The 24,734-nt window shown below is 37.3% G+C and overlaps 2 protein-coding genes across 2 annotated transcripts in view; both read left to right on the top strand.

Annotated features, from left to right (window-relative positions):
• The first annotated feature begins 5,235 nt into the window (after positions 1-5,235).
• On the top strand, positions 5,236-9,875 carry LOC135203547 (uncharacterized). The gene is made up of 2 exons (XM_064233284.1): positions 5,236-6,447; positions 9,523-9,875. Exons 1-2 carry the CDS (start codon positions 5,577-5,579, stop codon positions 9,873-9,875), a joined length of 1,224 nt encoding a protein of 407 aa, XP_064089354.1. The 5' UTR covers positions 5,236-5,576.
• A 1,937-nt stretch (positions 9,876-11,812) lies between these two features.
• LOC135203540 (uncharacterized) overlaps positions 11,813-24,734 on the top strand; it is a 25,979-nt gene continuing 13,057 nt past the window's right edge. Inside the window, exons 1-3 of the mRNA XM_064233276.1 lie at positions 11,813-11,852; positions 12,091-12,216; positions 13,770-14,346. Coding sequence (XP_064089346.1) covers positions 11,813-11,852; positions 12,091-12,216; positions 13,770-14,346 — 743 coding nt within the window. The remainder of the gene's footprint in view (positions 11,853-12,090; positions 12,217-13,769; positions 14,347-24,734) is intronic.

Raw genomic sequence — 24,734 nt, 5'->3', positions numbered from 1 at the left:
ATATAAGACATATTAGCTGTGTTGTACGGTAGAGGCAACTCTGTGTTGACTTCTCATTACACAAAGGATGTCAAGTTAACCTACGAGAGATCCTTCTCTTTTGGTTTATACGTTTCTGCGGATACGTTACTGGGATAAGGAGCCGACACTGATCCTTAACTTTGAGTTAAAGTTTTTTAACTTAGTGAAATTATTGGGGTTTTTGAAAGGAGTGTGGGGATAACTCTTTCCAATTTGAGCGCGAACCCTCGTGTTAGGATCAGGTGATCGGGATCGGTGTTGCGCTCCTTCATAAGGTGTATTGTCATATAAGTGGATCAGCACCCATTGACAAAGTCCTTTCAGGCTCTGCCGAGTAAGTGGATAAGACCCCTTCGGCAGACCCACAAGAACTCTTGGCCATAGATCACATATCTCGCTAAAGTTTCTTGAGGTGATGCAGACTACTGGGCAAACACCCCCACGAAGTCTACCACCTATCAGGTAGGAAACCAAGGTTTTATTTATACCTACAACATATGTTGTTTACCTGTCTATTCCATATAGTAGCTGTCTCTTACCTCCACCGAAGGGTGCCAATCAGCTATGATATATCTGACAGGTAAGTTGATTGTATGAAAATGATATTGTTATGATACAATAAGTTTCATACATACTTACCTGGCAGATATAATACGATTAGGGCCCACCCAGCCTCCCCGCAAGGAGACAGGTGGAAGAGAAAAAATATGATAGAAAACAGGAATGGTTCCTAATCCTGCCACCCAGGGCAGGACGGTAGATCACCTGACCTACCTGCAGCGTGTGCCGCGAAATTTGAATTTCTGTCGGGGACGACGGAGTCTTAGCTATGTATATCTGCCAGGTAAGTATGTATGAAACTTTATTGTATCATAACAATATCATTTTTGTTTAAAATCGTTACCCAGGCGCGCAAACGCGAATTTCTTTCTTCTCACACTAAAAAACATCGGCGACACATCACTGAAATTATTTTGTCACATTGACATAATTTTTGCACCATTTTATATTAGCCGTTACATGGAGTATTATTTATGAAAATGTGTGCAATTTCATGTAAAAGTAACAACTAAAAACAACTCATGGTTGTAGCTTTCATCAGTTTTGAAATATTCTTATATAAATAACAATAAGTGCCAAAATTTCAACCTTCGGTCAACTTTGACTCTACCGAAATGGTTAAAAAACGCAATTGTAAGCTAAAACTCTTATATTCTTGAAATATTCAACCATTTACCTTAATTTTGCAATAAATTGGAAGTCTCTAGCACAATATTTCTATTTATGGTGAATTTATGAAAAAACCTTTTTCCTTACGTCCGCGCGGTAACTCTTTCCGAAAAAATAATATATTTTTTCGTCCGATTGTCGTGATGTTTGCACCATTTTAAATTAGCCGTTACATAAAGTTTTATATAGGAAAATGTGCGCAATTTCATGTAGAATACACCATCAAACAACCCATTGTTGTAGCTTTTTTTTTTTTCAGTTTTGAAATATTTTCATATAACGATATAGAAAAAATTCGTCCTTCGGTCAACTTTAACTCGACCGAAATGGTCGAAAACTGCAATTGTAAGCTACAACACTTACAGTCTAGTAATATTCAATCAATTACCTTAATTTTGCAACAAACGGGTAAGTTTCTAGCACAATATTACGATTTATGGTGAATTTTTGAAAACCATTTTTTTTTTACGTCCGCGCGTGACGAATTCATGCATCATTTTGTGATATTTTCTCTGTGTTGCCTTGATCGTGCAATGTGTTATATACCAAAATGATTGCAATTTAGTGTACAATACAACGAAAAAAAAATTAACTTTTTAGCTTCAACCGTTTTGCTCACAGCGCGATTTGTATACAAATTATATATGAAATTTTTTTTGCGCTGTCTCATATCCCAATATTTATATATAATGATGATATTTTTTTCATTTCTGATGGTTGCATACTAAACTTCGGGCAATGGCAAAAAAAGGAGCCAAAAATTAACTCTTAATCTTGAAAACTAAGCATGCTGTAATTTTTTGAAAAAAAAAAAACTTTTTTCCTTTGCTTCTGCGCTCACTCGCGAACACTGCCGGCATACGGGAGACGATTTTTTTAAATACCGCTTCGGCGTTTAAGGGTTAACAACTCTACTGAACTCTATTGCTAAAGTTTGAAATTGAGACTTAAAGGTCATTTATCAAAAGTAGTATATGAAAAGGTATTTTATTTTACTGTCCTAGTTTTTAATTAATCATTATTAATATGATACAGTAGATCCCTGTAAGGAGATAGTGTTGGCACGTCAGTGCAACTCGTGCATGCACTGTAGACATTACTTCGGTTCTTTGCAGCGTCCCTTTGGACCCTAGCTGCAAACTACTTTTGTTCCTTTACTCTACTTCCGTTCAGATTCTCTTTCTTCCATCTTACTTCCCACCCTCTCAAACAATTCATTCATAGCGCACCTTTCAGTCCTTTTTGCTGTCAAGTTCCCTTTTGGCAATGAATGACCTCAGGTCCAAGCACTTGGCCTTTGGCCTAAATTCTATTATACAGTTAGATAGTATTTCATCGAAGCTCCAATATAAGGTAGTTTTTACTTTAAGGGGAAAATTAATTTCAGATCTTATTGTATTGACAGGTCATCTTTTAGTAAAGCTGAGAACCACCAGTTTGACCACGTGGCAATTGTTGTCAATACGTTGTACTCGCACATCCTTCAGGACTTTCAGTCGCCTCGTGTAAGTTGAAAGCTGTTTGGAGTTTTTATTTGGCCATATTGCTTCATGGGAATTTAACTGTGGTATTTTGATTTACAAATTATACAGTAATTGAAGGATTAAGTGGAGGAGAGCTTAGATGAGCACATGAACACCTGACATTGAAGATCCATTATTTGAGATATTGGGAAGATTTCTCTAGTATGCATGATTGTTTACGATGGTAATGCATAGCTCCAGTTCCATTTTTTCCTGTAATGTTTAGTTAAAATGTCTTCCTGCATTCACTTTGAAGTTAAAACTTTTCTTTCACTGTTATGACTTTTAATCTCCTTCTGTAGCTTATGTCATCAGTATCAGTATACCCTGTACATAGTCTCTTACCAATTTTGTCTTAAGTATTGTATTTTTTCTCTCTGCTTTTGATACATCACATGAATTTCATGTTTTCTTTTTTATCTACCCCCCTCCCCCACATCCCAGCTGCTGGCTTATAATTTTTATTTTTATTTTTTTTTTTTATTTTTTTTGAAGGCTAGAAAAGGGCAGTAAGTAGCTGCCTGTTAGCATATGCATTCAGCCAGTATTATTATTTTAAGGAATTTAAAATTCTCTTTCCTCTAGGTTACTGTAATTGAAGCCGAGCAGTTGACTGTCTGTCAGATCCCAAGATTGGTAAAACAGCATCACTGTGGAAAAGACAAAAAGATTCTCTGGTTGCTGCCTGTAGGGATTTATAGCCTTACTGAGTTTTACCAGCATCCATCATGTCAGCATTGCGCTAGCCCCCTTCATGTGCTAACCCTCGACACGATGGACTGCCATCAGAGGAATATATGATGAATCATAACAAAGATATGGTTGCAGAAAGCCAGAGCCCTTTATCAAGTGTTACAGCAGGAGTGGGTCCTGATGCTTTCGTTCTTTTTTGTACCTCCAATACGTGCTATGGTGGTGGTTAAAGAAATGTTCCAGTCACAACCCATTACTCCACAAGGTCTGTGAAATGAACAATGCATTTTGTGCTGATGCTGAAATGCTAAGTGTATTAAGGGAGTATTACAATCGGTTTTGTGAACTGTGGAAGAGTTTAGTCCCTGGAAAATTGCAGTGCTCTCTCCACATTGTCTATAATTACTAAGTACCAAATAGAAAATCAGGGACAGAATGTAGTGCCTATAGTAGATGATTGAGGGATTACACTTTTGCTGTTGAAATATGGAAGGATATGCTCAAGGACTTTATTAGGGAATCTCTTGCTGCTGTTCAAATTGATCAGAACTCCATTTCATACATCCTGACAAAGGAAAAAGCATATCTTGCATGAGCTGCCTAATAGAAAGTGTGTCAGTACAGTTCAAAGTGGTCAGAACATGGGAAATAATATCTTACCCAAGCCACGTAATACACATTCCATCAGTGCATTTCAAAGTGGTCAGACCATAGGAAATCATATATTACCAAAGACCCCTAATAGACAGTCCATCACTGCAGTTCATAGTGGTCAGACCTTAGGGGAAAATTCCTCACCCAAGCCACTTAACAAACTTTCCATCACTGCAGTTCAAAGTGGTCAGACCACAGGAGAAAATTCCTCACCCAAGCCACCTAATAAACATTCCATCACTGCAGTTCAAAGCGTTCAGACACAGGAGAAAATTCCTCACCCAAGCCACTTAACAAACATTCCATCACTGCAGTTCAAAGTGGTCAGACCACAGGAGAAAATTCCTCACCCAAGCCACTTAACAAACATTCCATCACTGCAGTTCAAAGTGGTCAGACCATAGGAGAAAATTCCTCACCCAAGCCACTTAACAAACATTCCATCACTGCAGTTCAAAGTGGTCAGACCACAGGAGAAAATTCCTCACCCAAGCCACTTAACAAACATTCCATCACTGCAGTTCAAAGTGGTCAGACCATAGGAGAAAATTCCTCACCCAAGAGCGGTCAGACCACAGGAGAAAATTCCTCACCCAAGCCACTTAACAAACATTCCATCACTGCAGTTCAAAGTGGTCAGACCACAGGAGAAAATTCCTCACCCAAGCCACTTAACAAACATTCCATCACTGCAGTTCAAAAGTGGTCAGACCACAGGAGAAAATTCCTCACCCAAGCCACTAAACATTCCATCACTGCAGTTCAAAAAGTGGTCAGGACCACAGGAGAAAATTCCTCACCCCAAGCCACCTAATAAACATTCCATCACGCAGTTCAAGTGGTCAAGACCACAGGGAGAAAAATTCCTCACCTAAGCCAATAAAGCCACCTAATAAACATTCCATCACTGCAGTTCAAAGTGGTCAGACCACAGGAGAAAATTCCTCACCCCAAGCCAACCCCTAATAAACATTCCCATCCCTGCAGTTAAGAGCGGTCAGACCACAGGAGAAAATTCCTCACCCAAGCCACTTAACAAACATTCCATCACTGCAGTTCAAAGTGGTCAGACCACAGGCAGAAAATTCTTCACCCAAGCCACCCCCCTAATAAACATTCCATCACTGCAGTTCAAAGTGGTCAGACCACAGGAGAAAATCCTCAGCCAAGCCACCTAATAAACATTCCATCACTGCAGTTCAGAGCGGTCAGACCACAGGAGAAAATTCCTCACCCAAGCCACTTAACAAACATTCCATCACTGCAGTTCAAAGTGGTCAGACCACAGGAGAAAATTCCTCACCCAAGCCACCTAATAAACATTCCATCACTGCAGTTCAAAGTGGTCAGACCAAAGGAAAAAATACCTTACCCAAGCCACCAAACAAACAGTTCATCACTGCAGTTCAAAGTGGTCAGAAAACTGCCCTAGTGTCAAACACAGGAAAAAAGGACATGTTCAAGTCATTTGATACAATGTCTTTGAATGGAGTTGAGAATGCTCAGATCACCAGTTCTGCGATCTCTAACGCAGGAAAAGAGGGTCTAAATTGTGAAAGGATGTCACACACAAATGTGAGTAAAATTGAGCACATAATTGTGGTAGGTTCAAAAAATGTGTGTGCATGCATTGAGAGTATACAGAATCAATTTCCAATAACATTTATTCATGAAAATGTTGACTTTAGTGAAGAATGTATCAAGAGGTTTGCTGCATATCAAGAAAATGTGCCATTTCGTACAGCATGGATCATCTTGACAGACATTTTATTATTGACAAAGCAATCTAGCTCAGACACTCCTTGCAGTAATGCTCGGTGTCAAAATCCATTTGAATATGACATATTAAAAACTGATGTCAATTTTCCTTTTATGGTCCAAAAAGTAATAATTGAGAGAATGGTTGATGAAGTATTAGCTAATATTATAAGCTTTGCAATGAACCTTATAAAAGAATTAACACCAGGGTCGTTTGTGTACTTTACACCAATTGCCCCACTTCGTGGAATGATCATCCCACCAACCACACAACATGATCGCATCCATGCTTTGAAAAAGCTTGGGCCAGATGTACGATTACTAAAAGGCACTTATCTTTGTTGGATACGATGCGCTAGAAACTTCAGCAAAATGTGGAAAAAGTTTATGTTAGAAAATACTTCCACAAGTGTAGTCCATGATCTACTTGTGAAATACTACTTCAATAAAAGTGTATGCTGCCTAGTTCCTGTCTACGATGAGAATACTATTAAAGGGAACTCTATCCAAGAAACTCGCTGGAGATTTGTAGTTAAAGAAATGATACAGAAAATAGCATTATCAAAAGGTAAGTTTTTTATTTATTTATTGATATATTTCTTTTTTTCAGAATGAACCTTTGTAGTGCCCTTACAACCCAGTCAGTTATACATTTTGCCCAAAAACTTGAGTCTTCCAGATTTTAGATTGTGCTTCAAAATTATAAGACTCCAAAAAGGGTTGGTAGTGCCTGCCTTCAATTCGGCTCGTGGTGCACTGAAAGCATTACATAAGGTCCTTTGCATAAGGCATTTTGCCCTTAGCTGCAACTCCCTTTCATTCCTCTCACTGTATCTCCTTTCATATTCTCTCTCCATCTTACTTTCCACCCTCTCCTAATAGTTGATTGTTCCTACATGATATACAAACCGTCTGTTCTTTACATATGGAATTACCTTCAGCATAGCTTAAAAGAGCCTCTAGACTTTTTGTAGCAAGGTAGTTTGGTAGTTGAACTACCACCTGAATGGGAGAGCCCCTCCCACCCGGGTCTATACATACCACTTTGCTTTTGGCCGTCATCGGGTTTAGACATGTTACATCACACTCTGCCCGACTGTTTCTAGCTTTCCTTACCTGTCTATTGCGGTGAGATTGTTCCATTTTCCTTTTGTATAATTCAGTGCCTAGTGTGTGTTTGATGATGTTGGTGATAGTTTGCAACATGTATACCCATGAGATTACTGAGCCAGCTTCTGAGGCCTCCCTTCCCAAGAGCGTAGCTATGGGATTGGTAGCAAGAGATGCCTAATAATTGGAGGTAGTCAGTGGATGTCAATCCACATTCTGTCTGCACATCTTGCAGGGGGCCAGAAATGCAACCCAGAACTAACTTGTAGTTAGTGTGTTTCATAGTCCCCTGTGCAATGGGTGAAGTTTGCAGGGAGGAAACTTTACCGGAGGAAGGAAGACCACCAGGGCTCCGTCGGAGGGTTACACGTTCTCGGTGCTGGACCCTTCGTCCTTGTTTCTACAGCCTGACAAACTTTCCTGCCTTGATCCCTCTTCCACGGAGGAGGCCTCCTCCTCGTCCGATTCGTCGAGCTTGGAGGATGGGAAGGAGACAGGGATTCGTGATATCCTTGATATGGAGGCTTTGGGTTGCTTGAGGGAGCTGGTTTTCCCCCGGTGCAACAAGTTGCTTCCTCCACTAATGTCACCATTCCTTCCGGTTTGATGAAGGTTAGCTTCAGACCTCTTGATGGTTGATTCATAGTGCAACTGCGAGGTTTTCCTCCTGTTACACCTTTCAAACCTTTCACTGTCAATTTCTATTTATTCTTATAAGAAACAAATCTTTGGTTTTAACATTAGGATGAACTTTAGCGCCAGCTAGACAACCAGTAAAATTAATAATAAAAAAATTTGTACACAAGGAACTATTGGTATCTGCTTGATCACAAGCTGTGTAGGATCTCCCACAATGCCTTCGACATCTCTTGATCCCATCGATTACTTTCTTACCGCTTTCAAGAGAGGACGTGTTTTGCTCTCTACTTTTAAGCAAAGAAAATGTATGTACAGTTACTAATCTTTGTTCTGTATGTGTTTTTGGTTGGTGAAACAATGGAAAAAGTTTTATGAGAAGGGTCAGTACAGGAGAAAGGAGATCTGCCATCTTTGGATACTTCAAGTGTTTTCATTTTCCATTCTGTTCTGACTAATCATGATGCTGATCCATGCGTTTCTTCTTTGTTTCTACGCTTAGACTTAATGCTTCCCATACCCCGTCGGGTTCATCCAATGATTTGTTTTTGGATGCATCAGGAGGGGTTTTAGTCAGTTCTGTACCTAATTATGCTCCTTCCTTCCCTGCAGGAGGAGCGAGCATCGCCATCTTTGTCATATATTTCAACTACCGATGTGCACAGAATGGAGGGTATGTGGGCTGCGTTAGGCCTATTAGTGGTACCAACCTTAGGTGGCTTGTTGACTCTGTACATGGCGTTGCTCTTCCCTGGAGGGCCTCCCTCTTTGGTTGTTCCTTCCCTTTTCCCCCCCTGGTTTAGTGGTGAAATTCGGAAACACACTCCTTTTCTGCAGGTAAAACTGAGGTGTAATGAAAGTTATAATTTTTGAAAGAGATGTCGGAACATACATCCTGCCTATGTGAACTCTTGAGCAAGACTGAGAGTTTCCAGCCCTGTGAGTGGCTTATCAACAGCCGATCAGGAGCACCGTAAGGAACAGGCCTAGATGTCAGATGAACGGCTGATGTGAAGCTATTATAGTAGTAGTAGATGTAACATTTTGATTCCCTGTTATTTCCTATTACCCAATCTTCTCTCACTATGGTTCCAATTATATCATGATAGTTTCTTTCAGTTAAGACATAACAGTAATTGAGTCACCTTTCATGGTTTGGTATGCTGCAGAGTAGAGGTTCCACTGACTTGAGTAAATAGAATTTATATAGAAATGTTCACATTCATAATGAGGAATACAAAAGGTGCAATTTTCTGTGATATGTGTGTTTGGTATTAAAAATGCTTGACTATCAGTTATTTCTTGTTAAGTTTGGTAATTGTTTTAGGTAATTGTCTGTCTTTGATGTCATAGTTCGTTTTAAGCTTCATTAATATAGGAATAGTTTTTAAAAATGTTCATTTGTTATACAAAATATTTAATTTGCTCATATCAAAATATCAATTTTTGTTGGCACAAAACATATACTGTAGTGTAAAAGGGATTTCTAAGTGGCCTACTTGCATACTGCCAGCTGGTGCTACAATAAGATTTTGAGTGACACTTTGAAACGTGAACCCTTGTGACCAGGCAGTCTTTGCAGCTTGTCAGAATTGTGTTCATGTTGTAGTTACAAAAACATATAGGCACTTGATTACTCAAATTTTTATTCAGATTTTGTTTCCAGATGATATTAGAATTATAACGTTGAAGTGAAGAAGTAACTCTAATCAAGATTTTTGTAGAAGTTTGTTTTAGATCCTGTTTATTGCTTTTAAATTAGAATCTTTAAGATCCCATGTTTGTCAACTTTTTTCAGTTTTGACAAGTAAATTTTAATTATTTTTATCTCAAAATACAACTTATCTGTAATGTCACTTAATTTGTTACCATAATATTCAATTGAGTAAATTTACAGGTGAGTATCCCAATTCATCTTTGGGGCCGTTTGCTCTGCGCTTTAACCCAAAGAAATCTGAAGCTGCTTCTGAGAAAGGAGTGCCTAGCGCAAGGCAGCCGCAAGCAAAAGCAACTGATAAAGCTAAAGTAGAAAAGACTGCTGGCTCTGTGCTACGTCCTGCAAGTGATGTTCCTGTGACCAGTTTATCAGAGAAAGCTAACAGGGCAACCAAAGCACCTCAAGATTTATCCCCTCTGAGCACTGATGGTCCACCAAGTACAGCATCAACCACATTAGGTGGCAGTCCTGGGAATGTTAGTACATCTATGAACTCTTCTCTGCTTAAGAAACAGCAGCTGTTAATAGCTTAAATCAGTCAAAAAGGTGGTGGAAAAGTGAGCACAAACTACCTTATAAAACTGTAAGTGAAACTAGTTCATCTTGTACAACTGCAAAAGTAGCTGTGTCCTCAACTATTCCTCACAAAGCACAAGGCTCTGTATCTCCTATAACTGCCAAAAGGAAATCTACAGAACCATCAGTCATACAGCCAAAAACTTCTAATAAAACATTGAATAGAGATGTTAAGAATACTGTCGAAAGCGCACATGGTACTAGTGGAATAAGAGATTCAAGGGAAGTAAGTGGTAAAACATCAAGTGTAACTGAAAGGCCATCACTGGAAGAGGATTGGTAAAAATGTGTTGAAGTCATCAAATACAATTAAAGAGCCTCATCTGCTTGGTAATGAAAAGGAACATAGTGTGTCTTTATCTAGTCTGAAGACTTGTGAAAATGTCTCGGGTAGAAAAGACGTGTGCAAAACTAATGCAGTTCAGTCAAGTAAACCAAATAAAAACATTATTGGAAAAAATATGTTGAGTGCGACGATGAAGACATTACCAGGTTAAAAGGCCCCAGGAAAGGAAGTTCTAATGCTGTTTGATATAAAAAATGAGGCTACTTCCTGTTTTGCGTCACAAGAAAATGTGTCTGGCAAAACAGAAACTTGCTGTGAAACATTCTATGAAAAACTAATGCCAAATAAATTGACTTCTGAGAAACTCTGTCATGCAAGTAAAATGTCTTTGTCCAAAGTTTCACTTGAAAGCCCAGAGGTAACCTCCAAATTGTCTCCTAGAAAATTGCCTTTGGAGGTGTCTGAAAATGTTACTGTGTCTTCAGATAACTGCGGGACTTATGTGGTCTCTCCTAATACACTCAGCAATACTGGAGAAAGTTCTGTTGCAACAGAGTCTGTATCCTTAGTAAAAGGTTCCTCCAAAATAACTGCAATACCAGAAGCAGCTGACAAAGACAAAGATATGAACTTGTCCTCTTCTAATCAGAAGGCTCCTTTTGGAACTGTGGCATCACTGTCAGGTGATACATCCCAAGCCAAGTCATGTGCTGAAGCAGTGCAGGCTGATAGTTCTTATACAGAGTTAAACCAGAGACCAAGTACTGTTGTTTCTACCAATCCAAATGAAGGACAAGATTTGCTTGCTAGTATACCTAAGGATAAGATATCTTCAAAAAGAAAACCCAGAGCAGTTCTGGACAGTGTGTCCTCTGAATCTGAACTAGCAAGTAAAGCTTCTGTTGTGAAAAGTGAACCTGTGTCTGGAGAAACAAACAAAATGAGCTCAGTTTCAACTACAATTCCTCAAGCTTCCATAGTTGACACTTCAGTGAAGGTTTCCAATTCAAAAGCAACAGCAGAACCCCAGGCATCGTCTGCTAACATAATACCTTTAGCAAAGGAAAGCTGTTCTGGTACAAGTTCCCCAAAAAAGGGAGGAACTCCTAGTGTAACCTCAAAGCCTGCACCTTCCTCAGTTGCTCTTGTGATACAAAGTAGGTCAGGGTCTCCATCGAGTGTTAAAACAATGGCAAAAATACCTGCCCCAACTTGTATTGTGCATCCTACTAAAGTACATGATAAAGTTCTTTCTTCTCATAAGGGCATTGTAGCTGAAATTCATAGCTCTCTAAAAACCAGTTCAGTGACTACTACTGTTCCATCTGGATCTGGGAGATATACTCTGGCTGTTAAAGATCATGGTTCTGTACCTTTAAAGATGGTTACTCTTAATGAGGGAATTCCAACAGCTGTTGTTACACCAAAGATTAATCTTCAAAAGAACTGCTCAGTGGCCAAACCTAGCTCGTCAAAAGTGGAAGATCCTATGATCGTAAAAGACCCATCTAATCAGACGACTTATGGAATTATATTGATGAACATACATAGAAGCTAAAGGATGAAGATTTGAAGGTCCTTTTTGAAGCTTGTGGACAAGTACATTCCATGCAACACGCCCCATCGAATATCCTAGGAAAACCTGCAGGTACTGTATTTTTCATAGAAGCCCTTCACAATTGTAATAAAATAACCGAGGTAATAAAGTCTTCACTTATTTGAATTGAATCATAAGTTACTCATTGTAATTTCTTTTTTTACCTAATTATGAGTGTTTTCATTGTTTTGAACTACGGAGAGAAAAGTAATATAAATTCACTTGTGAAAGTTAATTTCTTTTTTCAATTACCTTATTCCTTTGTGTTTTATGCATTTCATTATTGCAGAGTATTGTGTGGTCAAGTTCCTAAGTCATGACGTTGCACTGAGAGCAAAACAGTTGTTTAGTGCAGTGATACTTGCTGGAAAACCCTTAGAAGTGAAGAGCCTTGAAAACTATGCTGAAAATTCAAGTAAGTTCATTTTAAACCAGTGTTCAAGCACCATTATTAGAACACTGAATAAATAACCAAACAGTTCAGTTCCAGTGGTAGGTCATTAGACCGAACTTCTGTACATCAAGCAGTCATTGAAATTAGCCACCAGTCATTCATTGAACAATTAGTATTTTCCATTGCATTTTATACAGTTTGCAGTATGAGCACTATGAGTCAGTTTGCAGCATATATATATATATTGGTGAGCATATTCGACCATTCGGCACTGGTTAAATAAAAAATAAAACAAGCGACAACTCTCTTACCTTTAGTTTCTGACCATCTCTGCAAACGATATCAAGCTAGGATATAGCTAGGCTAATGAATTCTCGCAAATAAAGAAATTTACTTATTATTTCCCAAACTAGGTGAACACGATATGGAACAAAGTGATTAAGTGACGTTACATTAAGAACTAAGTCTGACCCTCAAAAAGACTGTAAATTGTCATTATATTCTCCTGAATTAGACTAAGTAATCACTCCCAAAACTCACAAATTATTAGTTTCTACATTTAAATAGTCAAGACTTTTAGAGAATCCCATTTTCTTGTATAATGCCATGAAGCCATCTGAAACAAAGAGATATATCCATTACATTCCCCAACACATAATTATGTATTAAATAAATGTATACACATTACACTTCTCTCTTTTCGAAGGCAACTTTCCTTAGTCCTTTTAAATGTGCCATACCTTTGACGATGGGCTTTCTTGACCCCGAGACCTCCAAGCCGTCCTTTGTCTTATCTTGTCTTATCATTTATCTGAGGAGAGTGTCACCTTTCTCTCCAATGTCGGGCGGTTGGACCCATCATTACACACAAACACATGCACATATCTAGACACACCTTAAAAATCACATAGCAAACCACGAGCTTCACCGGCCTCACATTGCATGATCATCAATTCAAACAGTTCTTTCATTTCAGCAACCTTTGAGGAAGGCTTGTCGCTAGGCCCTCTCTTGTCTCTAAGCGAAGAAAGCTGAGGTTTAACAATTCACCGACACATTTGCTTTTTCCTTTAATAAATACTTGAAGAGTCAATCAGTTGTACTAATACACTTACTGTTTTTCACCTTGTTTTTGTACCATGACCTACATAAATTTTGGTGGTGAGGTCTGGATTGTTTCTTCCTAAATGTTTCCTGGTAGTGTGACACCAGTTAACATGCAATCAGTCAATCATAAATGTTTCCTACATTGACGTGATACTTAAAAGTGTTGTAAGCATTTAGCCTTTTGAACTTCGTGTCAAATGTCAAGAAATTAAACTAAATAGGATTACGTAGTAGTAGTTGTACACGTACTTGTTGCCTTAAGGCATACAATTTTTTTATGAAATTTCCCTTGGTTTTAGGGCAGATAGTAAATTTTGTTGGATATTGACTGGAAAATTCTTGATATTGTTCGAACTAATTTGTATGCACATATATATAGTAGTATATGCATTGAGATGTCTGGTTTTACTTGGTTTATCTGTTCATTTGACAGAATTGCCTTAACTCTACACACATTTTATTTCCAGGTGAGAATGTCTCGCAGGCTGACAGACTAATATACCATAAAGTGGAAAAGATAGCTATGAAATGCAAAGTGAATTTGAGTTTGAAGGATGAAATGTTGATCCAGTACACTACTCAGGAAAGGCTAGAAAATGATGGATTACCAAACCCCAGCAAAGGAGGTCGGTCAGACAACAAAGAGGATGATGAAATCAGTTTGTCAAGTGTCAGTCTTTCAAGCCTCGAAGATTCGGACGACGACAAAATTGTATCTAAGGGTACTGGAAGAAAAGTATATGGTAAAGGAAAAGCAGATACAAATGTGAAAGATTGCCAAAAAGTAAAAGCTGCTGCCACCGGCACTTTAAGAGAGACCTGCTCATCTTCCACAAGCAGAGCAGGTGGTCAAGGACTCCATACATTGAGCAAAGATACGCGCAAGCCACAGAAAAAGAGTTCACTTTCCAGTAAAGGAACTATGAATGATGAAACTTTTGTCAAGGTTTCAAATCTTTCTGATGTGGTTCCTTGGGAAATTGTTGATCGCCTACTTCAAGCCTGTGGGGCGCTGGACAAAGGGAAATTTGAGGAGACTTCCAGGTAAATTATTATTTTCTCTTTCTTACCTAAAGTAATCTGTTCTATGTATAGTTCTTTGTCTGAGAAATTACGTATTACGTAGCCTTACTGACCTAGGGTTAAAATCCCCGAAGTAGGACTGGCCACTTCTAATTTGTTACCAGCTTATTAGTGACACAAGTGGATGGCTACGTAACTAGATTCTTTGAAAAGAATAATACTCACAGCAAGTTAATTCTCTTTAACTTGAACAGTAAGTGTAAAGTGCATGTTAGTAAAGCTTTGAAGCTTCCAAATTGCTATTACCAGTAAGATACAGGCGGTCCCCGGGTTTACGACGGGGTCCGTTCTTAAGACGTGTCGTAACCCGAAAATCGTCGTAAGCCGGAACGACGTTCTTGAAAACATGTCCACAGGGAAAATTTCACTACTAATTAGCAATTTTTCTTAGGGCCGTATCTCTAAAATTATCACTAATTTACTTTTTTTTCATGTGCAACACAGTGTATTCACAAATTACTGTATATTTTCATTAAAATACAAGAGAGAGAGAGAGAGAGAGAGAGAGAGAGAGAGAGAGAGAGAGAGAGAGAAATAACTCCTTAGGTTTCAATAGATTGAAATGAACGTCTGTAGGCAACTTTTTCCCCCCTCCCATAAATACATATATTTCTCCAGAGAAGAGAGAAAGAGAGGACTGTGCAATTATGTTTGTCTGTCTATCAATTCTTTTGCTGAGAGCGAGAGAGATAAAAGGAAGAAATAGAAACACCAAATGTATGACAAGTATCTTGTGAGAGAGAGAGAGAGAGAGAGAGAGAGAGAGAGAGAGAGAGAGAGAGTTGTCCTTACAGTATTTAAAAGAGAGAAATGGAATGATTATTGTATTTAAAATACTCAGATATGAATTTTGTACTTATAGTATTATTATTGGAAAATATTAATGATAAACTTATTACACACACGTCCATGAAAATGATCTCATCTCAGTAAGAGAGAGAGAGAGAGAGCCTTACAGACCTTACAGACCTTACATCTTGTTCGGGTTGCCCCAGGTCCCTCAGTGTGAGGAACCTCTAATGTTTATACCAGAGAGTTGCTAGTACATCTTCCGGTATATTTTGCATCTTCCAATCTTGGATGGTCTGGGATGCAGTTTAGATATTTGTCGAGCTTATTCTTAAACACATCTACGCTCACTCCTGATATATTCCTCAGATGAGCTGGCAACGCATTGAATAGACGCTGCATTATCGATGCTGGTGCGTAGTGGATTAATGTCCTGTGTGCTTTCCTTATTTTTCCTGGTATAGTTTTGGGCACTATTAATCTACCTCTGCTTGCTCTTTCTGATATTTTTAGTTCCATGATATTTTCTGCTATTCCTTCTATCTGTTTCCATGCCTGAATTATCATGTAGCGTTCTCTTCTCCTTTCTAGACTATATAATTTTAAGAATTGTAGTCTTTCCCAGTAGTCTAGGTCCTTAACTTCTTCTATTCTAGCTGTAAAGGACCTTTGTACACTCTCTATTTGTGCAATATCCTTTTGATAGTGTGGGTACCATATCATATTGCAATATTCAAGTGGACCACGAACATATGTTTTATAAAGCATAATCATGTGTTCAGCTTTTCTGTTTTGAAGTGCCGTAACAACATTCCCATTTTTGCTTTACATTTTGCCAACAGAGTTGCTATTTGATCATTGCATAACATGTTCCTATTCATCATCACACCAAGGTCTTTAAATGCTTCCTTATTTGTGATGGTCTCATTATTAGGTCCCTTATATGCATATAGCTTTCTTTCTCTGTCTCCATAATTTATTGATTCAAATTTATCAGAGTTAAATACCATCCTATTTACCTCTGCCCAATCATATACTTTGTTAAGGTGTCTTTGTAGAGCGTTCCTATCTTCATCACAAGTAATTTCTCTACTTATTCTTGTGTCATCTGCGAAACTACTCACTACCGAATCCTTAACATTATTGTCTATGCCTTCAATCATAATAACAAACAGTATTGCAGCTAACACCGTACCTTGCGGCACACCGGATATTACCTTGGCTTCATCCGATTTCTCGTCGTTTGCAATAACTATCTGTTTTCTGTTGTGTAAAAATTCTTTTAACCATCTTCCTACTTTATCCACGATATTGTGTTTTCTAATTTTCTTCGCTAATATATTATGGTCTACTTTATCAAAAGCTTTTGCAAAGTCTAAATAAACCACATCTGTTTCATTTCCGCTTTTCATATTTTTGAATATGTTCTCACGGTGGACTAACAGTTGGGTTTGTGTACTTTTTCCGGGTACGAAACCATGTTGTCCTTTATTAAACAAATTATTTTTTATTAAATGTTTCATAATATTTTTCTTCATTACCCTTTCATACACTTTCATAATATGTGATGTTAGACTCACAGGCCTATAATTTACTTGCCTCTAGTCTTGATCCACTTTTGAAAGTAGGGGTAATATATGCTAATTTGTGCTCATCATATATCTTGCCTGTATCTACACTTTGTCTTAATAATATTGCAAGTGGCTTTGCGATAGAATGAACTACTTTCTTTAACAAAATAGCAGGAATTCCATCAGGCCCTGCAGCAGCTCCATTTTTAATTTCATTAATAGCCTGCACAATATCAGCTTCATTAATATCTATGTCAGCTAAATATTCACTATTTTCATCCTTACTTCTATATCATTATCTTCATTATCTATCTAGGGGTGGGGGGAATCTCTCTTATATCGTTCTGCCAGTATGTTTTGCAAATTTCCTTTTTTCATTCGTTTAATTCCCCTTCAATTCTCAGAGGGCCTATTTCTATTCTTCTTTTATTCATCTTCTTCGCATATGAGTATAATAGTTTTGGGGTTTTGCTTGATATTTAATAGGGTTTTTTCTTCCAAGTCCCGTTTTTCATTTTCTTTTGATTGTATAATCTTTTGTTCTGCATTTTCTATCTTACTTTTTAGTTCTATAACTTTCCATGCATTTTTTTCTTTTGCAAGACCTTTTTTTCCACTTTCTGATTTTCTGGAACAAGATCCTTCTGTCTCTTGGTATGCATGAATGATGTTTACTTTTCTTCTTCGGTATATATTTTTCCACTATTTTCTCCAATATTTTACATAATATCTCCGTATTTACCCTTATGTCATCACTTACGAAAATGTTATCCCAATCTTTGTTTAATTCTTCATTAATTTCTGACCATTTTGTTTTTATATTTTTACTGTAGAAGTTGTATTTTCCATATCCTTCCCACTTTTTCATTTCTTGCTTATCTTCTATTTTCAAACTTGCTTTGGAATGAACTGTTTAATTCTATGACATTATGGTCTGAAATACCTCCGCATTATAAACTATTATTTCTTTAACATAATTCATCTCGTTCACAAATACTAGGTCTAAAGTATTTTCCTTTCTTGTTGGCAGGTGATTTATTTGTTGAATGTTGTATTCTAGTAGCATATCTAATAGCTTTTCAAATTGCCTCTTATCTTCTGCACTACTATTACTCTCTTTTTTATATGTATAAGTACAACCACAATCTCCTATTCGTTCTTTCCATTCTAACGAAAGGAAAGTTGAAGTCACCAGATAGGGAGAATAGTCCAGTCCTTGTGATTTCTACATATATCATCCAATTTTCAATTATTAAGTCAAACTCTTTAGTATTAGTAGGTTAAGGAGGTCTATATATTACTATGTTCATCCATTTTTCAGATTCAAATTCTACCGCTATAGTTCACATTCTGAGTTACTATATTTCTCATATAATTTTTCCTTGTTTTTTTGTCTTTCCCATATATTGCGGTTCCCCCTTGATTCCTATTTTTTCTATCTGATCTATAAGTTTGGAACCCTTTTATTTGATCATCATTCCCAGTCTCTTGGGAATACCAGGTTTCACTTATATTCATTATATCTATTTTCTTTTCATTTTGGGTTAGTTTCTTCTAAGTACTCTATTTTTCTTTTTGAGTTACTCGTAACTAAACCCTGCGCATTCATCACTATGATGGTTTGCGTATTTTCTCCTTCATTTAATACTGGTAGTAATAAGGATTTTCCCATGTCTCTTGTTTCCTTTCTGGTATGTTGTTCTTTTTTTCATTTCCAGAAATTCTGACATTAAAAAATCCAACTTTTCCATAATATTTGATCTTCCTTCATCATAATTATTCATTTTGTGTCTGAATCTGCAATTTCTCCGTTTCTGCAATATCCTCTTGCATAATAAATACAGTTATTATCTCTTGAGTAGAATTTCGGAGCTGATGCTTTGAAATTTTTTGCTGACACCCTCTGCATATCTCATTGGTGGTTTGCTTTTCTCTTTTACCTGATATTCTTGATTTCTCTCTTTATTTGTTTCTTTCTTATTTTGGATTTTATTACTTGGTTGGTTATTTATTTGATTATGATTCATGGCTACAGGGTGCATATATTTGCATTTTTTGTCGAACTTACGTCCTTTTCCTTCTTTTAGGTTTTTACATATTTTTGGATGCATATCTCTGCAATCATCCCCATATCCATCTAAGTATGCACATTTACCATATATTTCATAGTTTTGACATATCTTAGGATGTTTGTAGTAACATCTTTCTCCAAATCTGCAATTCCCTCTTTTCAAAAGGTTGCAGATTTTGTTTTGTCTTTCTTGTTCTATTTTTTTCCTCTTTCCCGTCATTGGTATAGATCTGGGTAGAGCCTCTTCGGGATTTGCTTTTCTGTTGTCATATCGTAATTTATTTCTTCGTAGGTATGCTGCTTTATTGCCTCATATGTAGTATCAATGAGTATCTCTGCATCCATACTTTTATCTTGTTCTTTGTTTTCCTTATTTTTTTTCTGTCATTTCATTTTTGTTTACTTCTCTTCCGTTTTCCTCTTCTTCTTTTTCTTCTTCTTCTTCTTCCTCTTCCTCTTCTTCTTCATCCTCAACTATTTGTACATTCAATCTTGATTTAATAACATTGTCTATCCATGATAGACATGTTGAACAAAAAATTCTTGTATCTTTTCTCAAATCTTGTATTACCTCAGCACACTGTGGATGGGTCGGAATGTTGCATGCAGCACATTTTCTGATTAGGTTTTGTGGATTGACTATGCTATACCAAACCTTACACAGTTTGCATGCTTTTGGCATTCTTTTTCCTAATGCATCAATTAGGATATTCACAAGATTCACCTTATTCATTTTCTTTGTCGGATATGTTGGTTTATGTATATTTTTCTTTGAGTCTCTTGACCACTTGGATTTTATTTGGAACTTCTTCAATTATTTTCACGATGTTTTCATTAGATTTGTTCCAGTTTGAAGGATTATATCCTCTATATCTATGAATGCTTTTGTATCTTTTGGTTTAGGACTGTTGCTGATTTCATAGATGAGAAATGCCAGTTCCCTTCCTGCTACCTCATCGTATTTTCGAATCTGCTAAACACGCCAAATTACGCCACCTCTTCCCGCAGTTGGAACTTACTGCCATCTTGTTCTGATTTATAGTATTACACTTGATAAACTAACTTAGAAGACGCTTTATCCTACCTAGTTTTTCACACTAATCTTATCACCGATAGTTCACGAACACTTCTAGATATTTCTCAAATTCTAGTCGTATGTTAAACTTGTGATATCTGTTGATTATTGTGACTTCACGCGGGTACGTCTCACCAAGCAAGATGGCTACTACGAGAGAGAGAGATTACATAAAACCATTAATTCGTTGACCATTGTATGGCATTGTTAAGCTTGAGTGTCACTCGAGTTGAGGTGGGGAGATTGATACAGAAAAAGACAAAGGGAAGAATTTTCTTTTGAAATCAGTTATCGTATTATTACTACTTCTATTATTATTAATATTATATTATTATTATTTGAAATATAATAAACATGTGCATCTACCATAAAAATTCTCTCATCTCTGTAAGAAAGAGGAATTATCCTTACAAGTGAAATGGAAAGGTCCATTTTCATCTCTTTAAAATACGACCATTATGAATTTTGTAATTAAAGTTTTATTATTATTATTATTATTATTTATTATTATTAAATACTGAATTATCAATAAACATTTTACATAATAGTACCATAAAAATTCTTTCATCTCGGTAAAAGAGAGAGATAGAAAGAGAGAGAGAGAGAAAGTTTATCTCTCTCTGTTTATAACGCTTCCAGCAAAAGAGAGGGAGGGAGTTACCACTATGTATGACAGATTATTATCTTGTGTGGCAAAAGAGAGAGAGAGAGTTAACCTTAATTAAAAGTGACATGGATAGATTAGTACGTATTGTATTTCTTTAAAATACTATCACATATGAATTTTGTAATTACAGTTATTATTGTTATTATTATTAATTATTATTATTATTTGAAAGTATTTACAAACAATAGTATAGTACATAAAAAATCTCGAGTCTCAGTAAATGAGAGAGAGAAGAGAGAGAGAGGAGAGAGAGAGAGAGAGAGAGAGAGAGAGAGAGAAAGGGGGGGGGGTGGGGGGGGGGGGGGGGGGGGGGGATGTCAGGACCCACAAGTGATTGCAACACTGCAGCTCTCCCCCAGCTTTTCCCCCTCCTGGCTGTCACAGAACTTGATATATAGCTGACAGTTTTAGTACCTGGATCTCGAAAAAGGTTACTGGAAGTTACTTCAAGAAGACTGATTCTTCCATAATTTTTAATATAAGCTAAAATCTTACTAATTCACTATGGTATTTTCTTTAATGAATTGATATTATTGCTGTATAAATTAATGTTAATATTTGAAAATAGTAAATCATTTATTTATCATACTAAAAAACATACATCTTTGTAGTAGAGAGAGAGAGAGAGAGAGAAACTGTGCTAAACTATAAAGGATTCTTATCTTATCATAGTATGTGTTTTTTAAAAGCGTCGTAAACTCGGAGCGTCGGAAGCGTCCGCGTCGTAACCTCGGAACAAGCGTCGTAACCCAGGGCGGATTTTTTCAATGAATATTTAAGAAAAAGCGTCGTAACCTTGGAATGTCGTAAGCCGGAACCCGTCGTAACCCGGGGACCGCCTGTATAGAGAAAATATTAAAGTTCAGACATAATAGAGGGTCTCTGTTCCTTAACTTATTAGGGAGTCCCCGGTTAATGGCATTTGGTGTCATGGTGCTTGGCTAATGACAAAGATAACCAGATTTTTATGCCAGTAAGTATTTTACCAGTGCCAATAAACTGTTTAACAGACATTAACCAGTTAATGACACTGGTAAGCAGATCATAGGCACTTTCGGCATCATAAATGCCATTTATGTGGTTAAGGGTATCGGCGGGGTCGGGATTGATTTTGAGTGACCTTGTTCAAACTTTCACAGTTTATTTTACCACTAGTTAGACTGAAGATGCCACACAAAATTTCAGGTGAATTGGATGAAAACCTTTTTTAACAAATATTTTTCTATTAAACTTTTTTTTTTTAAGTACATCTCTTTTATTCATCATTCAATTTAGAAAAAAGTATTAGCCAGAAACATTAAATTAATTCTTGTCAAATAAAATGGCAAAACTCAAAAGTTCCTAATTGATGTCATTATTAACTATTTAAAAAAAATATTTTTAAAAATGGCAATACAAAAATGCCACTTTTTTTTTTTTTTTTTTTTTTTTTTTTTTTTTTCTCTCTCTCTCTCTCTCTCTGAGAGAGAGAAAAAAAATTTGCCAAATGTGTTTTCTCACTATCTTTATTCAAATTGCTTTTTAGATTATTAAAATCCATTCATAAATAAGGTAGTTTTCAAAATTTGTATGTAGAAAAGGTATGTTTTTGAGAAAAATGCAGTTAAAGTTTGGCTAACTATTTATTCTGCTTTTAGAAGCATATAAGTTTCTTGGAAAAGCCTACATGACACCCCTTTTCCCCTCTCTTTTATAAGAGATATTATTTCCTCTAAAAAAACAAACATGTTTATTGAATCTTAAAGAAAATAGTTTGTATAGTTTATATTATTTTTAGGAGGTTATCATAGAATGCCATTCTACTCTTGTGCTGCCAGGTTTCTAGGAGGCTAATGAACCCCTCCTTCATATCTTCCTTTTGATGTTCTTTGCTTCTTTTGCTTTCTTGAAAGCATAGCAGACATTCGTTTCCTGGTCTTCTTTTTCGTCTGAAGGCTCCTGATAAAACACCGAAATCATCTACTACATCAGGACAGCAATTACATCTTGAAAATGCCCATTCTCTTCCTCTTCCCCGTCCTCATCATTAGATAACTTCAAAACAAAGTTGTAGGTGCCATCATCATCGTCGTCATCTTGATATATTTGTGCAAGGGAATAATAGATTTCACTCGGAGCTTCATAATAGGAAGTACTAGGCATCTCCTCAGCACACGTGGTTGGTGGCAACATATGAGAGCCACAGCATTAGCTGTCTTTACTTTTAGCTTCAAGATAAGTTTTGCTATTGCGGAGCTTGCTTCCTTTCGCTTACTAAACTTCTTTTTTTGGCATGTTGGTAATATATTTAATAGACAATTGATGTGCAAAAGTTTGAGGAAGTGTTGCAATCGATTGAAAATAACAAATACACGTTTACGTAAAATGAATATAAAAATTCTTTCTCGGACAACTGGCTCGCATTACTCAGTCATGGGAAGAGTTGCCATCTCTATCAGTAAACATATTGTAAAGCATACGAAACAAAATGCATTGAAAAGAAATAAAAATACTTGAAGAATGAACGCAAATAGAAATAGTAAAACAAAACCCTAACCAGACCTTTAATTCTCTGCTTGGGTGGGGCCTTTATATTGGCCTTTAAAACCATTTAAAAGGCTTTGTATCAATATTATCTTACACTAGGCAATGGCCCAGAACCTAGATCTGTGGAAATATGACGATAACTTTTCATTTTCACGAATTTGAGCCAATATCAAAATTACAGGCCGCCAATACCCTTAATGGGATTTTCAATTACGCACTGGTGTTCAGCTGATAAGTGAACCCCTACCGTTAATCTGGGGACTGCCTGTATTGTGATTTCTTGTCTATTTTTTCCTGAAAATTTGTCATTGTTCATATACAAAACAAACCTTCGGTCTTAACATTAGGATAATACTAGCGCCAAGCTGGAAACTGGTAGAATTAATAATAAACTTGTGAGATCCAGGGAGTATTGGCATCTATACCAGGTCACAGGGTATGTAGTACCCAGAATGCCTTGGCGTCCTATGACCCGACAGTTACTTTCCTAATGCCTTTAAGATAGGACGTGATTACTTTCTATCTGTTTTAAAGCCTGTTTTAGTTTGCCCGATTTTATTCATTTTCCCTTTTTACATTTTACTTTTTCTTTCTCTGGGTGTTTGTCAGTGTGGGTGTGATCTGTTAGGTGTGTGTACGTTGTGAGATGGAGAATTTTGCTTTGCTAACGGAAATTTCTTCGGGTTCTCAGAAGAGACAAAGGAAATGCCCTGGAGTGAGTGGGTTTCCTTGTTCAAGATTTTTAACATCATTGTCTACAGATCCACATCCGTGTAGTAGGTGCAGAGAAAACATACATACATACTATTACTAATCCTTATTAAGTTTGTCGTGGTTGGTTGGTGCAACAGTGGATGAAGTTTTATGGAAGGGCCAGTACAAAAGGAGACGACGCCATCTTTGGATGACCAAGCGTCATTGGCTTTTGTATCGGCAATACACCAGACTGCTCCATATGTTTTGTCACCTGCTTTTGATATTTCCCATACTCTTCAGTTTCTTCTAGCGATTCGTTATTGGAAACGCCAGGAGGGTTTTGGGGTAATTTTATGCATAATTACGCTCAGTCATTCCGGCAGGGAGAGGGGGGGGAGCATGTTCCAGGTGTCGGCTCCCGATGCGCAGAGAATGGAAGGAACGTGGTCGACGTTGGACCTACCAGGCGTACTAACCTTGGAGGGTTCCTGTCTCATTATATGGTGTCGGGCTTCCACCAGGGCCCGACAACGTTGAATGTTCCTCCTCCCCCTGGCCTGCACTTTATGGGAGTTAATGCTGCAGCAACGACACCAACATCAATGCTTCCAGTGATGCAGAACGTTGGAAGTAGTTTTGCAGCACACACAGGGCTGCCAGCAGCAGCCGCTCAGTATCTCCCTACAAGAGTGGTGTCGTCACAACCTGCGTCACACACTGACATGGCGGATGCGATGACGTCAGAGCCTACTGCTTCTTTATCTACTTCGTTGCCTCCAGAGCCAAATAGGCTCTCTGACTCTTTGGTATAACACAGTCATGAAGAATACAAACCTCTTTGAGGAGAAGATAGTTAAGAAAGACCAAAATGAAAAGATGTGAATCGTCGTCTTCGTCTTCTTCCTCTAGCTCGGCGTCATCGCAAAAGTTTGATGACGTCACTGCGTGGTCCAG

This window comes from Macrobrachium nipponense, chromosome 24 (genome assembly GCF_015104395.2).
Source record: "Macrobrachium nipponense isolate FS-2020 chromosome 24, ASM1510439v2, whole genome shotgun sequence".
Classification (NCBI taxonomy): domain Eukaryota; kingdom Metazoa; phylum Arthropoda; class Malacostraca; order Decapoda; family Palaemonidae; genus Macrobrachium; species Macrobrachium nipponense.
Note: the sequence above shows the minus strand (reverse complement) of the source record. Positions and strands in the feature narration are given on the sequence as shown.